A 21,759-nucleotide genomic window follows, 5' to 3' on the forward strand; every position below is an offset into this window, starting at 1 on the left:
CATGGTTTTCTTTATATAATTACAGAGATTAAAGTTCCGTCGCTATGACGGATTTCCGTCAGTTCATAAAGAGAGTCACTTGCTTCATTCCTGAATGAATCAGCCGTTCAAACGAATCAATTGAATGAATGATTCAGTGATAAAATCAGTGACTTGCTGCCACCTGCTGGCGGATTTAGTTTCATTTTTAGCGTATAATTTCAGTTATTTAAATCATATTTTTTGAATACAGAAATATGATTTAAATAACTGAAATTATACGCTAAAAATGAAACTAAATCCGCCAGCAGGTGGCGGCAAGTCACTGATTTTATCACTGAATCATTCATTCAGTTGATTCGTTCAATGGCTGAATCATTCAGGAATGAAGCAAGTGACTCTCTTTATGAACTGACGGAAATCCGTCGTAGCGACGGAACTTTAATCCCTGTAATTACATGTATAGTGTATTACATATATTAGAAAGTTGGAAGTGTAGAAATACTAGACTAACCTATCCTCTTAAATTCAGAATTAGTAGAGAAAGTTTTGTCCTAGTACTGTGATGCTACATAATTAATAGTTCTCACTTGAAGGGCCACTGACTTGTATTTAAAAACTGTACATTCATTTAAACAGTATTTGTTCTTGTAAAGTTTTGTAATTTTGTGCTTTTATTAAAGTTGTGTTTTACCATATTAATTTTTGTTATAAATAAAATTATATCGACATTTTATCAGACGCGTAAAGCTCTAATTATCCTGGTAGATAACATTGAATGTTAAACTGGAGGTAAGTGTCATTTCAGCAGGCGGTCTGCATGTCTTTGGACAAACTAATAGATTCATGTACAAGAGCAATTTATTGTAAAGAATTACCAAAATTAAAAACCGCATTTTTGTGTGTATGTGTGTAATTCTCTTGATTCTTGCAGTGCATGTGTCAAAAGATTTTACTTGACAATGTTCAAGATAGTAAACTCATTGTGACTCAGTAAAGTGAATCCCTTTAATTTGAACTCATGCATTAATACACAAGTAGTGAATATGGTTTCTTGAAGATCATGATACTCAAAATAGTACGAAGGCAGTGTACTGGCTGTGCAAAAAATCAAAAACATAAAAGCATTATTGCAGAATGTGGGAAAAACAAAAACCTCAGTTTATTACACTAAGAAATTACTAACAGAGAGCATAGAGTAAGTTAAACGTGTTGGTGATTCTTCTATTGTTTGGTCTTCCCCATTAATACAGAAGAACTTTGTTAGTTGGAAAACTACCTATTACTAAAATCTGGTTACAAACGTTAAATGGATTAGACAGACCCTCTCTAGAAGTAACAATATCTATGTTCATGGTCAGAGATAAATATAAATAAAATAGAAAAACAATGTGTATTTGATAGCATTTACACAACAGTGAACTTTGTCTTATTGTACACTACTGTTCAAAAGTTTAGGGTCAGTAAGATTTTTATTTTTTGAAGGAAATTAATACTTTTATTCAGCCTTGGTGAGCTTTAGAGACTTCTTTCAATAACATCACAAATCTAACCGACCCCAAACTTTCAAACGGTAGAAAGATGGAAGAATTTAATTTTGACGGAAGGTTCAGAGCATTTAAAAACATGTGATGGCTGCCAAGCTCAGTCTTAAGGGTATCTGCTTGTAATATAACTAATTTTTTTAACCATCATTTTTTAACCATGTGTGTATGCAGGTATGACAGGTATGCTATTCAGAATGCTGTAAACACATCTCTGCTTTAAAAAAAGCATGACATGTTACAAGTATTAAACCTACATTATCAACACGTTTTACTGGTACTATGACATAGCACTAGTTCTCAAAAAAAAAAGAAAGAAAAAAAAAGAAACACGTTTCTATACTCAGGACCAACTGACATGTGACTGTATAAGCTGGATTTATGTGTAAAGGCCTCAACATAAACTGAAATCTGTTCTTAGCAGACACCTCCACCACCTTTGGTATCATTTAGTAATGATAACAGTAACAACAGTATGTAAAATAATAAATGTAATGTGTAAATAATAAAATGATCATTTGTGTACAATCAAGTGAGAATCCTCAGTCTGGCGGTTGATGATCACTAAAGTCTCAATTGTCGACTTTGGCTGCCTGTTTTGGAGCGAAAGGAATCGTTGGCCAAGTTGTGCCAGTGAACGCTTCACTTGCAACCCTTTTCCTGTGACTCTTAGTCTCAGAGTACATGGTACATCCTCATAGACCGGGTTTTGTGGTTCTTGGTCCCTGAGAATTGGTAAAAAGGGAAGAGGAAAAGGAAAAGTCTTTAGATGGTCTCTACGTAGTTGGCGGGAAAGAGACCCTGGCGTCCATCTTTACTGGAGCCCCTCCACCACGCTTTGTCGATTGTTTCCACATCACTGATGATGTCACCAGGTTCAAATGAGAGCTCAGTGTCATCCTCTGTGGAGAACAGAGACGTTTTAAAGCATATCTTATTCAATTACACAGCACTGCTGTTGAAGCAAGCAACACTAACCTGCTTGGTAGTCATATAATGCTCTCACACGCAGAAGTCTTTCTGCTGATGACTGCAATAAGAAGGAACAACACGTTTTAGTACTTCCTTTCTTCTTTTATCACAATATTAATGACGAGTCATGTCTAGTGTGCTATGTGCTTCGCCGTTCTCAGTCACCACCTCCATCTGGATTTCATCGTCATCTTCCTCCTCACGATTAACCATATAATAGTACCGCTCAGGTGTGCTGTGCTCAGATACATCAACATCCTCTACTTAAAAACAAAACAAGGTGTTCAATATTCACATATCTATACATTCATCACACGAGAGACAACAAAACTAGATAACGCAAGGCTGGAATACCCTATACAACGTTTGCCCAGATCTGCAGATTCTGGGCCGTCAAGAGTTGACAGATTTTACAAAATTTTTTTAAAAATCACAGACTCGGTTTTTTAATCTTCAGACTGTGATTCCATCCAGTCAGAGGATTGCAAACATGCTTGATATTTTGAGCTGATTTTAGAACACACATAGTTTTCATTTGTTGTTCAGTTTTTTTTTGTTGTTGTTTTTTTTGCGTGAGTCTGTTGTGTTTGGAAGGACTTGAAAGTCTGGTAGCTCTAATTAGCTCATTACCTGTCCCATTCAGTGGTCTGCCACATTCAGATCCATCTTCTTCATACTCTGATGCCATCACACATGACTCTGGGCACACAGCACGAGAAACATGTCAGTGAAATCCCAACCATAGACACATTCTGCATTTCTTCCCATTACATCTCTGTTATTATCACCTTGGCTCTCTGGTAGGTCCTCCTCAACTTCATCATCTGAGATTGGTACCACATTTCTGGGCTCTTCAGGTGCTAAATGGTCCACATTTGCCCGTAATTCCTCAGATTCTGCACCAGGCTGCTCCTCAGGTTCATCCTCAGACTCTGACTCTGGTTCCTCTTGCTCCTCAACCTCCACCAGGGGGCTGATGCCAGTCTGCACATCCTCAGGCTCCAATTGTTCTTCTACTGCTTCTTCATAGTTTGTGGTGATATTTGTATCTGAAGGTGGAGCTGACATGACTGAAGGTTCCTCTAATTCCTCTACCTCTTCTTCGACAAGCACAGCCTTGGCAGTGAAGTCCACTTCTGGCTTTGGTTCACACAGGATTCGAGAGCTGGTTACAAGCTCTGGAGAGAAGAAATTGTCAAGATGAGTCTATCTATAAGACCACTTAGACCTTTACTGTTGTTACGGAAACCCAAGTTAACTTACCCATAGTGTGCAGTGGGTTTTCTGTGAGTGAAGCTGGAGGACGGTCTGTTGCGACAGCAAGTTCTTCACTGCTGTCATAGTTGCAAGACTCAGATTTATCTGGACTATCCAGCAGCTTTGGAGATGCAGGGGAAGCTGAATCGTGGACTGGGGCTTGAGGAGGTGGCCGGTGGAGTGGAGGGGCTCTGGAGACAGGCAGACTGGGTAGAGGTGATACAGGTGGGACAGAGCGTGGGGGAGGTGATGTGGGAGGAGATGTTTGAGGGCGCTGTGGTGAGGGGATCGTCCGGTACGGTGGACTAAGTGGGGACGCTGGACATTTGGAGGATGTGGATGGGCTGCGTGAGAACGGAGACCTGGCCGACGGACTGAGAGGGGATGTGGAACCAGAAGTGGAATTGGCCCTTTCAAAGATGAAGGCTGTGTCTGTCAAACTGCGTTTTTACTGTTGCTACGGAAACCCAAGTTAACTTACCCATAGTGTGCAGTGGGTTTTCTGTGAGTGAAGCTGGAGGATGGTCTGTTGCGACAGCAAGTTCTTCACTGCTGTCATAGTTGCAAGACTCAGATTTATCTGGACTATCCAGCAGCTTTGGAGATGCAGGGGAAGCTGAATCGTGGACTGGGGCTTGAGGAGGTGGCCGGTGGAGTGGAGGGGCTCTGGAGACAGGCAGACTGGGTAGAGGTGATACAGGTGGGACAGAGCGTGGGGGAGGTGATGTGGGAGGAGATGTTTGAGGGCGCTGTGGTGAGGGGATCGTCCGGTACGGTGGACTAAGTGGGGACGCTGGACATTTGGAGGATGTGGATGGGCTGCGTGAGAACGGAGACCTGGCCGACGGACTGAGAGGGGATGTGGAACCAGAAGTGGAATTGGCCCTTTCAAAGATGAAGGCTGTGTCTGTCAAACTGCGTTGGTAGCGACGGAATGGAGATTTGCCTAAGCACCAGAACATAAACTTAAGTCGAACAGACCTCAAGTGAATACAATAAACACTGGAAACTGATAAAGTTTTAAAGGGCTTCTGAAGGTCATGTTTACCTGAACGTGGTGAACCAGGGCTTGAAGAATTTTGAGAGGATGCCGATAACTGCCTGAAAAACTCTCTGGGATTGATGGTGCGCTGAGAAACAAGTGTTGCTGCCTCCTACAGGCCAAAAGAAGAGGCATCATTCAATCTAGTAAAAATGTGGTAGTGTTGATAAAGGAATAGCCATGAAGGGGATGTAAAGCAGTGGGTCTCAACTGGTTTTGCTTCAGGACACTGATTTCACAATAGACATAAATGTGGTGACTCAGCCAAAATTCTTTTGAATGCAAATGTAAGCAAAATGTCCTTATAATCAAACACTGAAATGGATTAATATTACCATGCACTAAAGAGGCAACATTCACCTATGCAAAACTATCAATATCATGAAGAAAAAATGTAACAAGTTGAATTGGTTTCATGTTTTCCAGTAGTTCAAGCCAGTAATTCAAAGCACAAATCACTTTGTGTTCAGCATTAAATCATATTTATTCTTGTTGCCAGTTAATGTGTAATACTTTCTTTTACATTTCTTTTATCTTGCACAAAATACCATCAAGTTTGATAAGACAGTTTTTTATTACAACAATGCCTGATTATATGGTTAGTTGAAAGTTATTTTTTATTTTTCCACTGAAAACCACTGCATTAAAGTATATTATAGCAGGAATAAAAAACAAGCCAAGCCAACAAAACAGTGTTTGAAACTCATGATCTTACTGACTGTAACAAATTCAGTGTATTAATTCTAGTGTAGTAAATGTAGTCATGTGCAGGGTCTAGACTAGATTTACTTTCGGTTGTACTGGCTGGATCTGGATTATTTTTAAAATAGGGGGAAAAACTCACTGCTGCTTTCTCAATAGACTCGCTGCGTCTGAGCCGGGCCCTCATGTCCTCCTCATGCTCCCTCTGCTGCTGCTCCTGTCAATTACACAAAGAAGCCAATATCGTTACCGGTTATGACTCCATATGATCATTTAACCACAACATGTTGAAAAGCTTACAACTTCTCAGTAAAAGAAACTGAATACACTCATTAATAAATTCACCCATCTCGCTTTTTCCTCTTTTTTAGCTTCTTTCTCAAGCTGAGCCTGGATCCTTCTGCGAAAAAACAACAGGAAGTTTAAGCTGAAATACTGTAATTAAATCAGCTTCAGACAGAAGTAGGTTTTATCAGGTGGATGTTACAAACCTTTGTTCTTCAAACATCTCTAACTTTTCCGTCATCTTTCTGTCTCTCTCTTCAGCCTCTTTTTTTTCCTGTAGAATTCGTTCTCTCTCCCAGCGCCGTCGGTCTTCTACAGCCCTCCGACGTACTTCGTCCTTTCTCTCCTCCTCCTCACGCTAACACACACATCAGATTTATGATGAACTACATCTGAATAGCACTATTAATAACTGGAGTCTGAACAAGAGGTTTGTAACTTTGTAGGTTATAACTGATTATAAATTATTACTACAAATTAGTACACAGATACTTTGATTCTGGTCAACTGTAAATATTAAATATGAATCTAATATTTTTGTATAACGGCTGGTTGATTGTACATTATCTCTTATATGGCTGGCATATTTTTATATCATTATTTGACATTTTTCTGCAGCATTTTGGGGAACACACAAGCTGTTAAGTGAAAATCCAGCTGCAAACACAGTTCAGCTGTACCTCTGCTCGTGCCCAGAAGGAGTCTCTGTTAATCCGTCTCATCTCCATGGCAGCATTTGTCTTCTTGTAGTTTGTACCCTGTGGGTGTGGCACAGAAATGCAACAAAAGACCCAAAACATCAGTGAGAGACAATTAGACCACTTAACCATGTGTATCAATAAATTCTAGTGAGAAACAGACTTCTATTTTAATTAAGGAAGCTCTTGTGCACAGCCAAGTCTGTGTTTTTTTCGTGGTAACTTACCACAGTCTCCTCCTTGTCCATCGTCCTTGAGGTTCTCCTCAGCCTCTCCATTGGTGGTCGAATCTTTGCAAAAGCAGCCGTAATCAGCTCCTCTGTCACCTCATCTTGCTCTGAGGCTGTAATAAATACTTGAGCTTCCTGTAGTGACATCAACATCAAACATCAAGAGAGTAAAACATACTGACCACATCGTTGAAGCTGCTCCATATGAACACATTTTTCAACACAGCAATTTTAGATAAGTTTGTTTCTCGTTGCATCTGCTATTTTATTGCATTTATATTAAGGACTGAATATTATTCTGATAATATTGTGCACAACAATTTGACTTTATTTGTGGTGTCTGTGAAGACAATTAATAAAGAGCTAAGAGTATTTTTTCATGACCAACATGTGTACAAGATACAGAGCTCATCAGCTTTTGTACTGGGAAAAGTTAGAAAGCGATTCACACTAGTCTCATATTTTAGTCTTGTTGCTATACTTTCTGAACTGTGTTGTATTTACTGAGTAAATTTAATATTTAATGTAGCAAGCAAGACAAAACAAACAAAAAAACCCACATTATTTGCTACTAATTTTCATTAACATTTACCTTATTCAGTTAAAAACAACTGTAAATATAAACATTTATTCAAATAATTAAAAATTCAAACAATTTAAAAAATAGTGAGAACTCAATTTGTAATAGAGAGAACAGACTAAGGGTCTGAATTTTTTTCTGTTGTACATCAGATGCAGGATGTAAGAATGTATAAGCATGTCTTTATACTACATTTTCCCTTATAAGGCATTTTCCTGTCATCGGCTTCCATCTACAGCTCTGGGGTCAATCAGCTGAAGATCCACTGAGGATTTATATTACAGGATACCACAGTTAATGACTGCTCAACAAAACACCTCAGATCACAGTGAATCTAGTGTAAGATAGAGCGATCTGGCTTGTGGGAGAGCAATGCAACTGAGACATTGTACCAGAGGGCCTCGTGAGTGCCGGATTGGGCTCCAACCCAAAAAACCCCACAGCTTTTCGATGGATTACCATACCACTACATTCAGCCCTCTTTCCACATTTCTCTGACATGCACAAGAGCTTGAACAAGTCAGGACCAATTTGTTTACTCATTGCTTTTTCTGTGACTGGAAAGACTTTATCTACAGAACATTAGGTTCAAATTGAGCTAATTTTCTCCTCCCTTCTTTTATCTCTTCTATCCCTTTTTCTGCTTGGGAGGAGTTAAATGACTTAATTCTCTGTTATTACTTGCTTTAGGTGAGCCCCTTGACATGTAGTTAGCCCCAGGGCTTCAGCGGTGATGACAGTATTAACAGCACTGAGGACAGATGCTCTGCCATACACACCTCACGCCTGCAGCTCACTGTCTCACTATACTGATATATCATCTCAGATCACACTGGGAAAAAAATGCTGTTACCTTTCAAAAATTTAGGGTCAGTAAGATTCAATTTTTTTTGTAAGAAATTCATGTTTTTATTTCATTAAGGATGCATTCAAATTATCAAAAGTGACAGTCAAGTCATTTATAATATAACAAAAGATTTCTATTTCAAATAAATGCCGTTCTGTCATGACAACGCTCGGAGGGATTGGCATGGTAATGTACATGACAATGTTAATGTATTTGGTTTTGGCGGAATAGATCTGCTACGCTGCTGCTGCTGCTGCGGCAGAGCAAGTACCGAGACTTGCTACTGCCAATACATCCACAACATGCTGCTGTGAGCATGTAAGAAATATTGCTGCTGCAAATATAACATACATGAAATAACCCCATATAGCATACATGAATCACCTTGTAGCAGATCTACACAGGTGGAGCTGGGGAAGGTGGAGAGTTTCTTTTGAACTTTATATTTATCAAAGTATCCTGCAAAAAATGTATCACTGTTTGCACAAAAATATTAAGAAGCACACCTGTTTTCAACATTGATAATAAGAAATATTTCTTGAGCAGCAAATCAGCATATTAGAATGATTTCTGAAAGATTATGTGACACTGAAGAAGACTGGAGTAATGATGCTGAATATTCAGCTTTTCATCACAGGAATAAGCGACATTTGATATATAAACAGTTATTTTAAATTGTAATAATATTTTACAATGTTACTGTTTTTATCATCAAATAAATGCAGCCTTGGTGAAAAAAAAAAACGTGACGTGACATGTGGCCAAGTATGGTTACCCATACTAGGAATTAGTGCTCTGCATTTAACCCATCCAAAGTGCACACACACAGCAGTGAACACACACACACCGTGAACACACACCCGGAGCAGTGGGCAGCCTTTTTTATGCTGCGGCGCCCGGGGAGCAGTCGGGGGTTCGGTGCCTTGCTCAAGGGCACCTCAGTCGTGGTATTGAAGGTGGGAGAGAGCGCTCTACATTCACTCCCCCCACCTACACCTGCCGGTACGAGACTCGAACTCGCAACCTTTTGGGTTACAAGTCCGACTCTCTAACCATTAGGCCACGACTTCCCCATAAAACATAAAAGACTTTAAAAAAAAAAACAAAAAAAAAACTTTTGAACGGATTATAGATAAGATATTCTGAAATTATTTTATCAAATCAAACTCAAAATCTTTTGAAGTTTACCACGTACCCCTGGATGGGAATCACAAGCCTTAGAAATATTTATCTTATAGTCTTGATTTGTGTCATTCATAAACCACTGTGAAACTTTTGGGATTAATGGTCATCATCGATGACTAATGCATATTAAACATCTACCCTGATGGCTCATTTACCAAATTTTATTTGATTTTTTTTGGAAGCACTAATGAGCTGACTAGTCATTATGCACACATCACAGCCCTTACTAGCACAGACTCGTCATGAAGAGACAATAAAAACTGTGAGTGATAAATGGAGAAAGCAGGGAGGAGTAACTGGAGGGATTTACACTGCATTGTGGCTCATCTTGTTACTGATACTCTGAAGGCACATCTCAGAAGCCAAGACGTACACTATGATAAATTTGTTTGGATTTTACATATGGTTTAGTTCCCCATGACTGAAAGTCTTTGGAGACTAGGCCTGGACTAGAGAGCAGGAAAACACAAAATGGGTGTTGTTGCTTTTAATAATTACTTCAAGGGATAATTCACCCAAAAATATTCTGTCATCATTTACACACCCTCATATCATTCTAAACCTGTATGACTTACTTTCTTTAGCAAAACATAAAAATATATTTTAAAGGATGTTTCAGTGTTTTGTCCACACAATGAGAAAATACATGTTTGAACAGTACTGTTTTGTGTGAACTATCCCTTTTAGCAATCATTAAAATATCTGCCAGCCTAATTAAAAGATAAAAGAGGACATGCAAGAGGACAGAGGTTTTGCATGTTTGTCACTGACTATGGCTTTGTCATACGCTGGAGATTTCGCAGATCCCTCAATCCAAATTTAGAAGGCGTTATCATTAATTTAGAGGAATGTTGAGACAGAATGCTGTAAATGCCTCTGACAGCTTGTCTCCGGCTGTCTGATTTTATGGCTATAACAGGGTCCGGTCCCATACAGTATGTGCTCCAGTTGGTTTGGGGGCTCAGCCTCTCCCACGCTATAAAACTTCATTCCTGACCTTACGTAACCTAACAAAGTTCATCTGCTTGAACAACCATTAATCAACACAAAAATAACCCAACAAGATTTAAATCCGAATGGAAATATAATAAAAGACACTTTTGTAACCCACTCATGCTGAGATTTATCACACACAAACACACATTGTGGATGAACGACACAATACAAGGTCATAAAGGATGTCGATCTCAAAAGAGAGAGAAACAATGAGAATTGAATAAACAGCATTCTTGGCATGCCTGTGAAGCCGACTGGGCAATGTCTTTATAAGGCATTTTTAACTACTGTATGTCTGACCATCTCATACAACCATCTGAAAAATATGGTAATGTTAAAGCAACATCACCTGGATGGTGGAGTAAATAAATCCACAGACAGCTTCAAGAGGCAAGCACTTATATCACAAGATATATAAAACTTCCTAAATGCTAACGTTCCTCAAAACAAAAGCACATTTTCTATAACGAACACTTTTAACCTTGTCCATTCCTTGGGAATTTCTCTCTCTCTTTAATTTCTGCTCTTCTCAATCTGTGTGGTGCCTGTCAGTGGCACTGCTCGGCTGTTCAGGAGAACAATAGGACGTGACACGAGAGGAAAGCTTTACTACAATAAGAGCTGGCACCAAGCTGCTAGCCATCACTTCACAGATACTAGCAAAGGAAGGAAACCATTTACATTTACCATTTATGTCAGAATATAACAGAGGAGTGCATTTGTACACATATTAGGAGGGCTTATGGTTTCAGAATTGTGTGTGAGAACCTTTTTTACATACTCCACCCATTAATTCAAATAGACACAAAACATTTTTCCCTTAACCTTTTAATGACTCCTCACCATTCGGTAGAGCATTTTGAGTTAAGAAAATCCTGTTTAAAAACACTGCACTCAACTCAATCTGACTGATCATTTGGATTTTGTATGTACATAAAAAGAGGCCAAAGTAAAATGAAATGTGAACTTAAACCTAAATAATAAAAAGAATTGGATGTATATGCGCACATGTTTGGGGGTGTGCCTATAAAATGGTTAAGTCTGTATGTTCAGGAAAAGTAGCAATTGTAAGGTAAGAGAGATAAAATCATATGCACCATATAAACCAGAAAGTATGAACTGTGATATCAGAGGCTCTGACTAGACACGTCTAACAATCTTAATCTGAAATTCTTCTAGCATGTTTCTCAATTGTAACTATCCAAACAATAACAAAACTAATTGCTGCACAACCTGTGTATGTTTATGATGGCATCCCCTACAAGATTTATTCTCTATATGTCTTCTATTCAGCTTTAGGTGATGTTCCTTCACAGGGACATGAAGAGAAAGAGAGTGCAGACGCCTTACAGAATGGATGCAGAACATTCTGGAGCCATACAAACACAGGAAGTACATGTATACAAGAATGGGATGAATGTATGCATGAGGGAGCGATTTTACTCACTCCGCATCTGAATGCTTCCAAATGTAGCTGCAGCAGTATATACTATATGATTAATGAAGGTTTAAACCAGCACACTATTAAAATACCTTGGATTCTGAAATACAATGCAATTATGAAAGTTTAAAGAGTTTGATTTATGAAAGATGTCAAAAGAATCATCCAAACAAGTAAAGTAACCTGCTGATTATAGTGCTGTCATTATACAAACTTTGCTCAGGAACTCTATTATGTGAAAGCAGAAGATACACGGAGAGCTAGTCACTGGCGATGTTTTTTTGTTTTTTTTTACCTTGAAGAAGGTCTTGATGGCAGGCACATGGCTGACACATTCAGTTTTGCGGTGCTCATCCACATTATTGCCAACCTGTTTGATGTAGACAGAAGAGATTGTGTGAGAAGTGAAGAGAAGTGACAGTTCCATTATATTTAAGAGACCTAACCTTTCAAATAAACATCAAAATATAAACCCACAAGCTATATGACATAATGTAGTGACACCTTTAAATATCCTCAAGACTCTTCCATTCAGAAGTTTGGGATTGGTAAGATGTTTTTATGTTTTTGAAAGAAATCTCTTATGCTCTTATGTTTTCAATGTTGAAAACAGATGTGCTGCTTAATATTTTTCAGGATTTTTTGATGAATAGAAAGTTCAAAAGAATAACATTTATTTGAAATAGATTTTTTTGTAACGTTACAAAAATGCTTTATTGTCACTTTTGATCTATTTGATGCATCCTTGCTGTATAAAAGCATCATTTTCTTTCAGATAGATCAACAATGAAATACAAAGAATTAAAATCTATTTTAAACCTGTAACAAACTATTCCTCTGTTGCATCTAGACCTTCTGCAATCATCATCAGAGGTGTATACTCTGTCTGTCTGTGTGTGTGTGTGTGTGTGTGTGTGTGTGTGTGTGAGCCCCAGTATAATTCACAAGAAAGTCTCTTGCAGTTAACGGGTCACAGAGACCACTCCCCCCTCCTCTATACAATGCCTGACTGGCTACAGATGGCACCTCTGACCCCAACCACAACATTCCCACTTATCGCCTTGGCAGCCAGATCCACGATGGATATTAGGAAGGTTCCCAGAATGCTTCTTTGCATCTGTATTTGAGCTCCTTCAGCTACAAGTCTGAAGGTCAAAGCCCTTTTGTGAAGTGAAGCCATTGACACGTCTCATCAACAGGAGCCTCACATCCATCGCTTAAACATGGACTGTTTAATGATGTGGCAGCTCCAACCAATGAGGAACCACTTCAGGCTCACACCCCATGGCAACAACCAATAGGAGCTAGGTATAAACGTCTGACATCCAATCAGAACAAGGCAAAATGACCTAATTCAGAATATATTTTATTTTGGGGTGCTACAAATGTTTAAAGCACCCCAAAAGAAGGGAAAGACAGACATTCGATCTAAAGTTTAGGATCCTGTTTATTTGCAGTTTGTGTAAAGACCCGAGAGAACTCAGAGGCTACATTTTAGTGTAGTATGTTTGCATACATTTGCTATGGCTGATATAAACATACACATTCTGCTTGTGAACTTACCCAGCAGACCATGACAATCTGTGGTTGTCCTGTTTCTGTCAGTCCCACCCTGCAGAGGCCATACATTGGCCTGCTGCTGTGAAATTTCCCAACCAATTCTGTCAAACCTCCAGCTGGCAGATGACAGAGAGAAATAAAGGGGGAAGAGAAGGACAAAATTAAAGAGGTCCCAACTGTCTTCATGAAATAATGGCCACATGAAAGTAAATGCCTCAGCCACTATGAAACACTTGCATTCTTTTCCCAGAGTATAATGATAATCTCCAGAGTACAGGACAGGTCTGATGTAATAAGCAGAGCTGGTCTTTCTCCTACACTCAAGTGAGATTTTTCTGCTTCGTCTGATATTAAGAGGAACAGTGTTGGCAGTCTGAGCTTTAATTGGTAATCCTCTCTGATTTAGAAGCGTTTCACACATCAAAGTTGCATGATTGCCCTCAGACTGAGCTTTTCAACTGCCTCAAATAGAGCGCAACAATGACTGCCCACATTTTACGTGACCTTGGTTCTGGAAGTATTTTTTTCCATTCATTTTCTCCACAGGCATTTCAAAAACTCAGAGCCGTGGTGCAGTGGGCCATGCACATGCACAGGACATTATATAGGAGCTGCTGGCCCGTGGGGACAAGTCTGGGTACATGTCCGGCCTGTGTCATGTCCCACTCCCCTTCTCTCATTCCTAAATCCCTGTCTACACTTCTGTCCTATAAATATAGGCAAATAATCCCAAATATTATGGAGGAAAAAATGCCCAAGTATGATTTATGTCTTTTTATCCATGAACTACTGATCTTAGACAAAATACTGGCTCTCCATACTTTTTGACTGATGAATTTCCATGACTTTTGTTGTTCATAATCACATGATAAGAAACTTTAAGAATTTTTTTTTTTGACAATTGCATTCACAAAGAGCAAATTCTCAAAATATTTTAGAGCTGAGCATTTATATTCAATGGAAATTTCTGTAACCTTTATAATTTGTAAAACTGGCTTTAATATTTGATTAATTTCCTTCACTTTTCCAAACCTAAAATAATTGTAAAATGTCCAGCTTTTCCATGGCTGTGAGAAGACTGATGATAAAACTATAGATAATATTCTACTAGATTAAACTATAGATATACTAAAACAATAAGCCAGTGATTGTATAAAAAGCTATATAATTATTATAAAATATTCAAACATAAAAGTATATTTGAATCAACTTTATTATGTCATTCACAATCCTTTATAAGAGTGGATGGACACTGTTGAGCTCTTTGCTGTTATTCCTGTTCCTCTATCCATGGCTGATTTTCTTCAATTAGTGAAATTTTACAATAATGGGTAGTGTAGTTCTCCACAGGAAATTCTGCAACTAAACCAGTTGAAATCACACACACTGACTTACTGAGAAAATAAATGGAATTCCAAACCCCTTCTCCTTTGCTTTATTGACCATTGGTAAAAAATTTAGACACAAAAAAGAAACTGGAGGAATAGTTAACAGTCTCACCTCCTGAATCTGTGAGTTTGAGATTGTTGGTCACACCCTCATATGTAAATAAAGCCCTGAAAAAGACAGAGAGAAATACATCAGTATGTTACACTGGAGGAAAACACAGCAGTGCGCACTGTAGAAACTAGTGACAGAGTTAAGTTACACGTCACTTGTAACATAATATCCTGAACCAGACTATATCAAGTGCTGATACCATTTCAAAATGAGGCAAGTAAAAAGTCAATATATCTATAGTGATCCTTGACCTTTCACAGTATGAAACAAATCACGGCTCTTCCACATCCAAACATAATCAACACCACATCCTCGCTCACGTCATCTTAAAATGCAGTAAGTGGGCTTGGGTGTGAGGACCATGTGTGCATTGTCCATGTGTTTATCCTACACGTTCACACCATCCCAGAATGCTCCACATATTGGACATGTATTATGCATACCAAGCACTGAACTCAGTAAACCTAGCAGGCCTTCTCTGGAGTAATGCATATACCAAATGTTCTCACAGAAGAGCTGACATGAGTCATCTCTATCGCTCTTCCTTTATTATTGGCCTTGCTGTTTAGTTTCCTGATTTTTCAGCAAAAGTCCCTCACATCTGCTTCAATCAGAGGCGATGCCCGCTGTCGTTGCCTATGACTTTTTTTTAACTTTTTGTTTACCCAATGATCCTGGGGCTACTAGCTCTAATAGCAAGTGTACTCATAGTGTATGAAAACCCAGAACAGCATTTGAACCCAGGTCACAGCTGTATGTGGTTATGTGTCATGCACTGGGACTATTACTTGGAACTGAGGCTAAGAGAAAATAATGGATTTTGTATCAGGGCCACCCGGCCACACCAAAGCAAACAGTGAAATGCAGGTGGGGCACTTGGTTTGTGAGATTAATAAGACTTGAGGTTCACTGCAATTGAAGTGCAATGCTGCATTTGTTGGATTGGTCCATTCCCTGTTTCCCTGCTTAGGGAATTGGGATCACAGTTTGTAAAGCTTTTTGGAAAAGTTCCCTTCTGTGGCAGTCATTTTGGTGAGGCTTCTTGTTTTAAATGGCAGCTGATGAAATTGCCACTCAAAGACACATCCACAGGGTTTTCAAATGCCATTCCAAACACAAGAAATAAATTTAGGCATATTCTTTGAGTAAAATAATTCTGGGACTGGATTCCCAAAAACCTTCTGAAGAAAAAAGTTTAGAAATATTTTAAGATAAATTCCAAGTTCAATTTAAATGTCTTAAGAAGTTCTCAAATATTTTTCTTAAGAACTTTTTTTTTTCTTCTGAAGAGGTTGACAGGTGTTCTAGACTCACTGACCAGCTGAATGAAAAACACTTCACTTACCGTAATAATCATAATAAGCATGCACACTATTTTCGTTGATGGGAGTTCAGCACACAGTGTCACGTTTTTTAATTCAATTAATTAATTAATTGAATTCAACATTAATTAATAATTAATTAGATGCAATTTTAACATTTAATTCATGTATTTTGAATAGTTACTTTTAAAGAGCCCATCTCTAGATGGAATGTTCTGTTGCATTCATTCATTATCCATCATTGGTGTCACCTCAGAGAACTTGTGTACATGTATAATAGTAGCAATATGTATTATAGTGTTATGTTCTAGTGCTTAATTACAACAATTAATTAGAAACAACCCAACAAATTCATTAAACATCTTACTTTTGGGGATTTAAGACAAGTTGGAGGTTATCCTAACATTAAGATGCTATTTACAATGACTTCTAAGAGGATTCTAAGCAAGAATTTGAATTCTTCTTCAGCTTTTTAGAAAAAAGATAAGACATTTTTAACAAGAAGAATTTTAAAGTAAGAAATGAAAAAGAAAATAGAAGTTAAGAAGGATGAATCTGACCCCTGGACCCCTGGTTTTTCACCTCACTGAAGAGGGAAAAAAATCAAGTCTCAGATAAGCCATTTTCTATCAATGTGAGATTCTAGTCCCAAGAATATACAGTTTCAATATTACGAAAAACGCCCCGGTTTACTGTTGTGTACTGTTGTGTGTCAGGTGCAAATAATGGGCTTGAGTGTGTAAATCTCTCAGTTGGCTTACTGTTGAACTTGCTGTGGCAGGTACACCACAGCTGCCATTATTAACAGGTTAATCTCTGGGAAAACGCTTGGTTTATTCCAACAGTTAAATCAATGTAAAATGTCAAGTAAATCCTATAATACTATATAATAACAGCCTGACTCATGGATCAAACTTGTCCAGTAAGAGCTGGGCACTTTTAATCATTTCTCATGCATCCCTCACTTCCATAATTCATTTATTACGTGAGGGCCTAAAGTTCATTTCTAAAAACTCCTCCCTTAGATGCCACATATGGGGGATTATTTATTCACTTGTGGAGGGGTATAAATAATGTTTTTATAATATAAACAGTAAATACTATAAATATATAATTTAAACATTAATTGCTTATATATTCAAAGTTTTAATGTTTTTATACTAATTTCAGAACAGATTCAATGTGCAATAATAAATATGTTTTCGAACATTTTAAAAAGTTAAGTATTAGTATAAATATTAACCATTTACATTTAATTGAGAAATACTTGATGGCTATTGTCATTGTTTTAAGTAGATATTTAATTTTAAACTTCAAAGTAAAGTTTGAAAAAAATTAAATGTTTACAAGTACACCATTATTCATTTTTTCAGTTATCTAACAATTGTATATAGTCTTCATTGCATGATAATTACTAATATATTCATTCAAACTGATTCTAAATTACAATGAGATATAATTACGTATTACAAGATGTTTGTATATCAAAAAAGGTACTTCCATTTAAAAACAAAATTCTCAATAGATAGGAATTGATGAGAATCTTCAACAGAAGTTAAGTAAATATGCAAAAATGTGCTTCTTTAAAAATACAAAAGGTAGTGAACATTCACATTAAACTCATTACGTATCCAACGAGCAGACTACAATTGTGCAAAACAACAATCCTGTGCCGAAATTCAGGCTAAATGAATTTGATCTAGCTATGTGTAGTTCATGTATAGTTCAACACCTTATACAGAGAATTCCCTCACTCTGTCCCCTGGAATTTACACTGAATGAGGATAATCTACACCAGCCTGTCGTCATCATGTCTCTATTGTCTCCAAAGCTTCTGATCTCTGGAAGCCTCCCAGATTGTGACCTCTGGGCTTTTGACTCAGAACTCAGACACAAGCAACAATAACAGCCTGTTTCGCCTCATCAGAGTCTGTGTTCAGCCAAACCAACCTACCAATCAGTCTGCAATTAGCAAGTTGTGACACCATTGTTCCGGATCCTTCCACCAGTATGGGAATAAAAAGGACGACAGAATGAGAGTAACGGGGGATCAGAGATGTGCTTATACCAGCTGTCTGTTTACAAGAGAGGAGGTTTGTAGGCTAATAAAGCCTGTTCTGCAATGAATCCAGCTAGAATCAATTCCAATTAAGCAAGAAAAATGAGTAAACTCATAATGACAGCTAGTACTTAGGTCAAACAACACTACACAATTATGCTTCAGTGCACTACGACAAACAAATATGCATTTCATTTAGCAGCACACTTCCAGCGCACGCACAAGCCCTTTGTACATCGGGTCACTTTAAAAGCATGTTGTCTTGTGGCTAATTGGTTCATCTAAGGGTCAAATCACATTATGCTGCAATCAATGTGTTTTAAACATGCAGTTCCAATGAAATGGCATGGTATATAAGTGTATTTATCTACGCGGTAAGGACCACACACATTCCCATTGACATAGTAAATGAGTAAAAAGAGTCAGCACTTCACTCACTCCATGGCATCTATGACGTAGCTGGAGTACACATGCAGCTACAGTTGTTTTGCATAAACTGAAAGGAGGACTTTTGTTCTCTGCATTTACTCTCCGTCTTTCACTTTTCATATGAATTGGTCTCAAAAATCCCACGTACTTGCATGTAATTGTAGTCATTCGTTGACAATGGGGAGAATTCACTAAACTTTTGTACTTTTGTAAACTTTTTCTCCACTTTTGTACATAGTTTTTCAGTGCAAAAGTCTGTCTTATCAGCATGAAATGGAAGTTGCAATCATCTTTTCTTCCCTCTTGTGATGTAAATCTAAGTGAAACAGCTTCTTGAATGAGAAAAAATATAGGATGAGACTTGATTTTGTTAACTGAGATGCCATTTGAGTGAAAGGTTGCAAGGGCAAATGAACTAAAAAAAACAATGTACACATAAATAATTTATAATAAACACTGCAATATTCAATAAAAAAAAAATGAAAAAGAAATGTCCATTTTGATTTTTTGGTGACTTTAAACAGGTCATGGATTCGATTCCCACGAAATGCAAGTCATGTTGAATAAAGTATCTGCCAAATGCACTAAATGTGGTTGACAAATTACATATTTTCTTGATTCATTTCACACCAGATAACAGATGCACATTTGAATGCAAATCAAATGAGGATGTTACACAACACAACACAGTGTGGTTTTATATCATATGAACGCCCAACCAAACTCCAAAAACCCCAAAATCCTGTAGGACTAGACTGAATTGAACTGGACTTTATTTAAAAGAGCTTGTCAGTAAAACACTAAAAACAAAGCTGAGAAATCCAGGGGGACCAACATGCAACTGAGAGCAAGAACTGACTGCAAGAACAATGTGTAATTAATAGTGTGGCCTGACTGTATACTAAAAAACGAATTCAGCTTAAAAAACACTTCACAATGTACCTTAATATATTTCTTGAAATCAAATCTAACGCTGCACTAGACATTTCCTGGAGAGTGGAGAGAGGTGTTGTCTGGTAGTCGTCTGGATTGTCCTCACCTCACACATACACACTTGCTGTGTCAAGAGTCTGATGAGAAAAACACAAGCAGTCCTGTTCTGCAGTCCAGCCAGCTATTAGCTCAAGAACAGAGAATGAGGAATAGAGGGAGAAAGACAGAAATACAGGCCATAAACAAATGAGGGTGGACGAGGTTTGGACAGGCAGCACAAAGGAGAAAGGAAAGAGAGGAAACATTGGAAGGATGTTTTAAGATGGAGTGATTTATGTGGGTGTTTGTGTCGCAATTTAAACAATAAAAAAAATACTTAAAAATAAATGTAAATGTACACTACAGTTCAAAATGTTTGAGTCAGTGAGATTTTTTAAAAGAAAGAAACTAAAACTTTTATTCAGCAAGGATGCATTAAATTGGTAAAAGTGAAAGTAAAGACATTAATACTTGTTACAAAAGATTTCCATTTCAAATAAACGCTGCTCTTTTTATTCATCAACAAATCCGGAGAAAATATGTATCACAGTTTCTACAAAATGATTAAGCAGCAGCAACATTGATAATAACAAGAAATGTTTCTTACACAGTAAATCAGCCTATTAAAATGATTTCTGAAGAAGCATAAGACACTGAAGACTGGAGTAATGACTGCTGAAAATTCAGCTTTGCATTACAGGAACAAATTACATTTTAAAATTGATTACAAAACTGAACATATGTACTGTATATAAAATGGTAGTACTATTTCTCAATATTTCTGTTTTTACTGAATGTTTGATCAAATAAACAAAGCATTGGTGAGTATTTTTCTGTGATAGGAGTTAAAGATATCATTCCTCTTTATTGATCACTCATTCTCCCACTGGACTACTTGCACAGACATGAACACTGGTATTCATAGAGTACCTGCAAAGACAGGAATAATTTGAGTGATTTGTGACACTTCACTTGTACATGAACAACCATATGAAATTAAATCATCCATGTTAGCATGAATCCAGCTTTTGACATCATCTAAGACTTTCCAAGAGCACAGAAATATGACCTGAATACTACTCATTACCACTTCAAATTGGGCCAAAAATTTGATTTTTGCATCCTTTTTGCCTAATATCCAAGTGTTAAGCAAAATGCTGTCTCTAACATCCTGACTACATCTGTTCTCTGCAAGTCATGTTGATAAACTTCAAATAAACTCCCAAGCCAAATCCACTTGGATGTCCACCTTGCCTAAGATGGCCACATTCCATCTGTAGTGCGTAAAGCTGGAAAACAGCTGTGGAGAAGAACATTCAGCAAAATCAATGGCTCAAGAGAGAAGAGAGGCCAGGGGAGATTTACCTACCTGGTTGTGAAACCAACTGTCTGGCACGGAGGAGGAAACGGTTTTCTCCAAAAAACGGTATGAAAAGTCTCAAGTGTCGTCTATGGCATATTTTACTGTTCCAGAAAACCCTTTAGACCCCTTAGTCTGAACTTACTAAATGACTAATAGTTCCTTACCAGTGCAGCTTTAGCGTCTACAGATCTGGCTTTTTGGCTGTACTATCTGGCTCAATAATATTCCTTGGCCTGTTTAAAAACAATCATAAATTCAAAGCAGACACCTAAAACCAATTGGTCCAAACGTCACTACACTAAAATCACTGGTAGAAATGGCAGCTGGCATTATTTACATATGTAAAAAATGTTCTTTGCTCATTATGAACTGACAGGACCAAGTTCTTCCATAGTCAAGGTGTCCTAAATAGTGAAATCTAAGCAAACAGAACAGCCTCACTCATAACAGCAATATGGAGTAAAAGGTTTGCCCAAGCTTGCAGTAAGTTGGCCTGAGGCATTCAGTCTGCAACAACAATATGTGCATTTGCTTGTGTGCTGAACCACAGATTACAGTTTAAATATATCCGAAGTTGATGAAAATTGATATTTTGTACCGAACATGGCATGCAAAACGACAATACCAAGTAGGAATAAATGGGAACAGTGCAAAAGAAAAGCCCTGCTTCTAAGAAAATATTTAAGGATCATTACTGCCATTGAAGGATCAGACAGAGGCCTGGCAGACCTATACCAGGATGGTGGGCTCTCTAAAAACCTTTGCAGAAAGTACAAAACAATTTAAGCACATTGCC

The 21,759-nt window shown here is 37.8% G+C and overlaps 1 protein-coding gene across 2 annotated transcripts; it reads right to left on the minus strand.

Moving 5' to 3' along the window:
- Nucleotides 1–1,488: 1,488 nt before the first annotated feature.
- Nucleotides 1,489–19,827, minus strand: LOC107676663 (drebrin-like protein A). 2 transcript variants are annotated; one of them, XM_016471283.1, is made up of 17 exons: nt 19,571–19,827; nt 14,819–14,874; nt 13,322–13,434; nt 12,054–12,128; nt 6,707–6,844; nt 6,462–6,539; nt 5,988–6,139; nt 5,842–5,896; nt 5,639–5,713; nt 4,801–4,906; nt 4,401–4,698; nt 3,759–3,943; nt 3,284–3,673; nt 3,126–3,194; nt 2,643–2,758; nt 2,502–2,553; nt 1,489–2,425 (listed from the first exon to the last, which is right to left on the minus strand). In XM_016471283.1, the coding sequence occupies exons 1-17, from the start codon at nt 19,612–19,614 to the stop codon at nt 2,289–2,291; spliced, it is 2,139 nt and encodes a 712-aa protein (XP_016326769.1). In that variant the 5' UTR covers nt 19,615–19,827; the 3' UTR covers nt 1,489–2,288. The 2 variants fall into 2 exon arrangements, with proteins under 2 accessions (XP_016326769.1, XP_016326768.1); XM_016471282.1 differs by lacking the exon at nt 3,759–3,943 and having other exon boundaries at nt 2,664–2,758; nt 4,234–4,698; nt 19,571–19,826.
- Nucleotides 19,828–21,759: the final 1,932 nt, after the last annotated feature.

The sequence above is a fragment of the Sinocyclocheilus anshuiensis genome, unplaced genomic scaffold, assembly GCF_001515605.1.
Source record: "Sinocyclocheilus anshuiensis isolate Anshui unplaced genomic scaffold, SAMN03320099.WGS_v1.1 scaffold344, whole genome shotgun sequence".
Taxonomy (NCBI): domain Eukaryota; kingdom Metazoa; phylum Chordata; class Actinopteri; order Cypriniformes; family Cyprinidae; genus Sinocyclocheilus; species Sinocyclocheilus anshuiensis.

What these genes read in the sequence shown, in the direction of transcription:
- LOC107676663 (XM_016471283.1), bottom strand. Translation starts at nt 19,614, where the DNA reads ATGTCTAGTGCAGCGTTAGATTTGATTTCAAGAAATATATTAAG. An exon ending in CAAACTCACAGATTCAGGAG is followed by an intron (nt 13,435 to 14,818) that starts GTGAGACTGTTA and finishes GTCATCTGCCAG; the next exon opens with CTGGAGGTTTGACAGAATTG. An exon ending in AGAGCCCCTCCACTCCACCG is followed by an intron (nt 3,944 to 4,400) that starts GCCACCTCCTCA and finishes GCCTGTCTCCAG; the next exon opens with AGCCCCTCCACTCCACCGGC.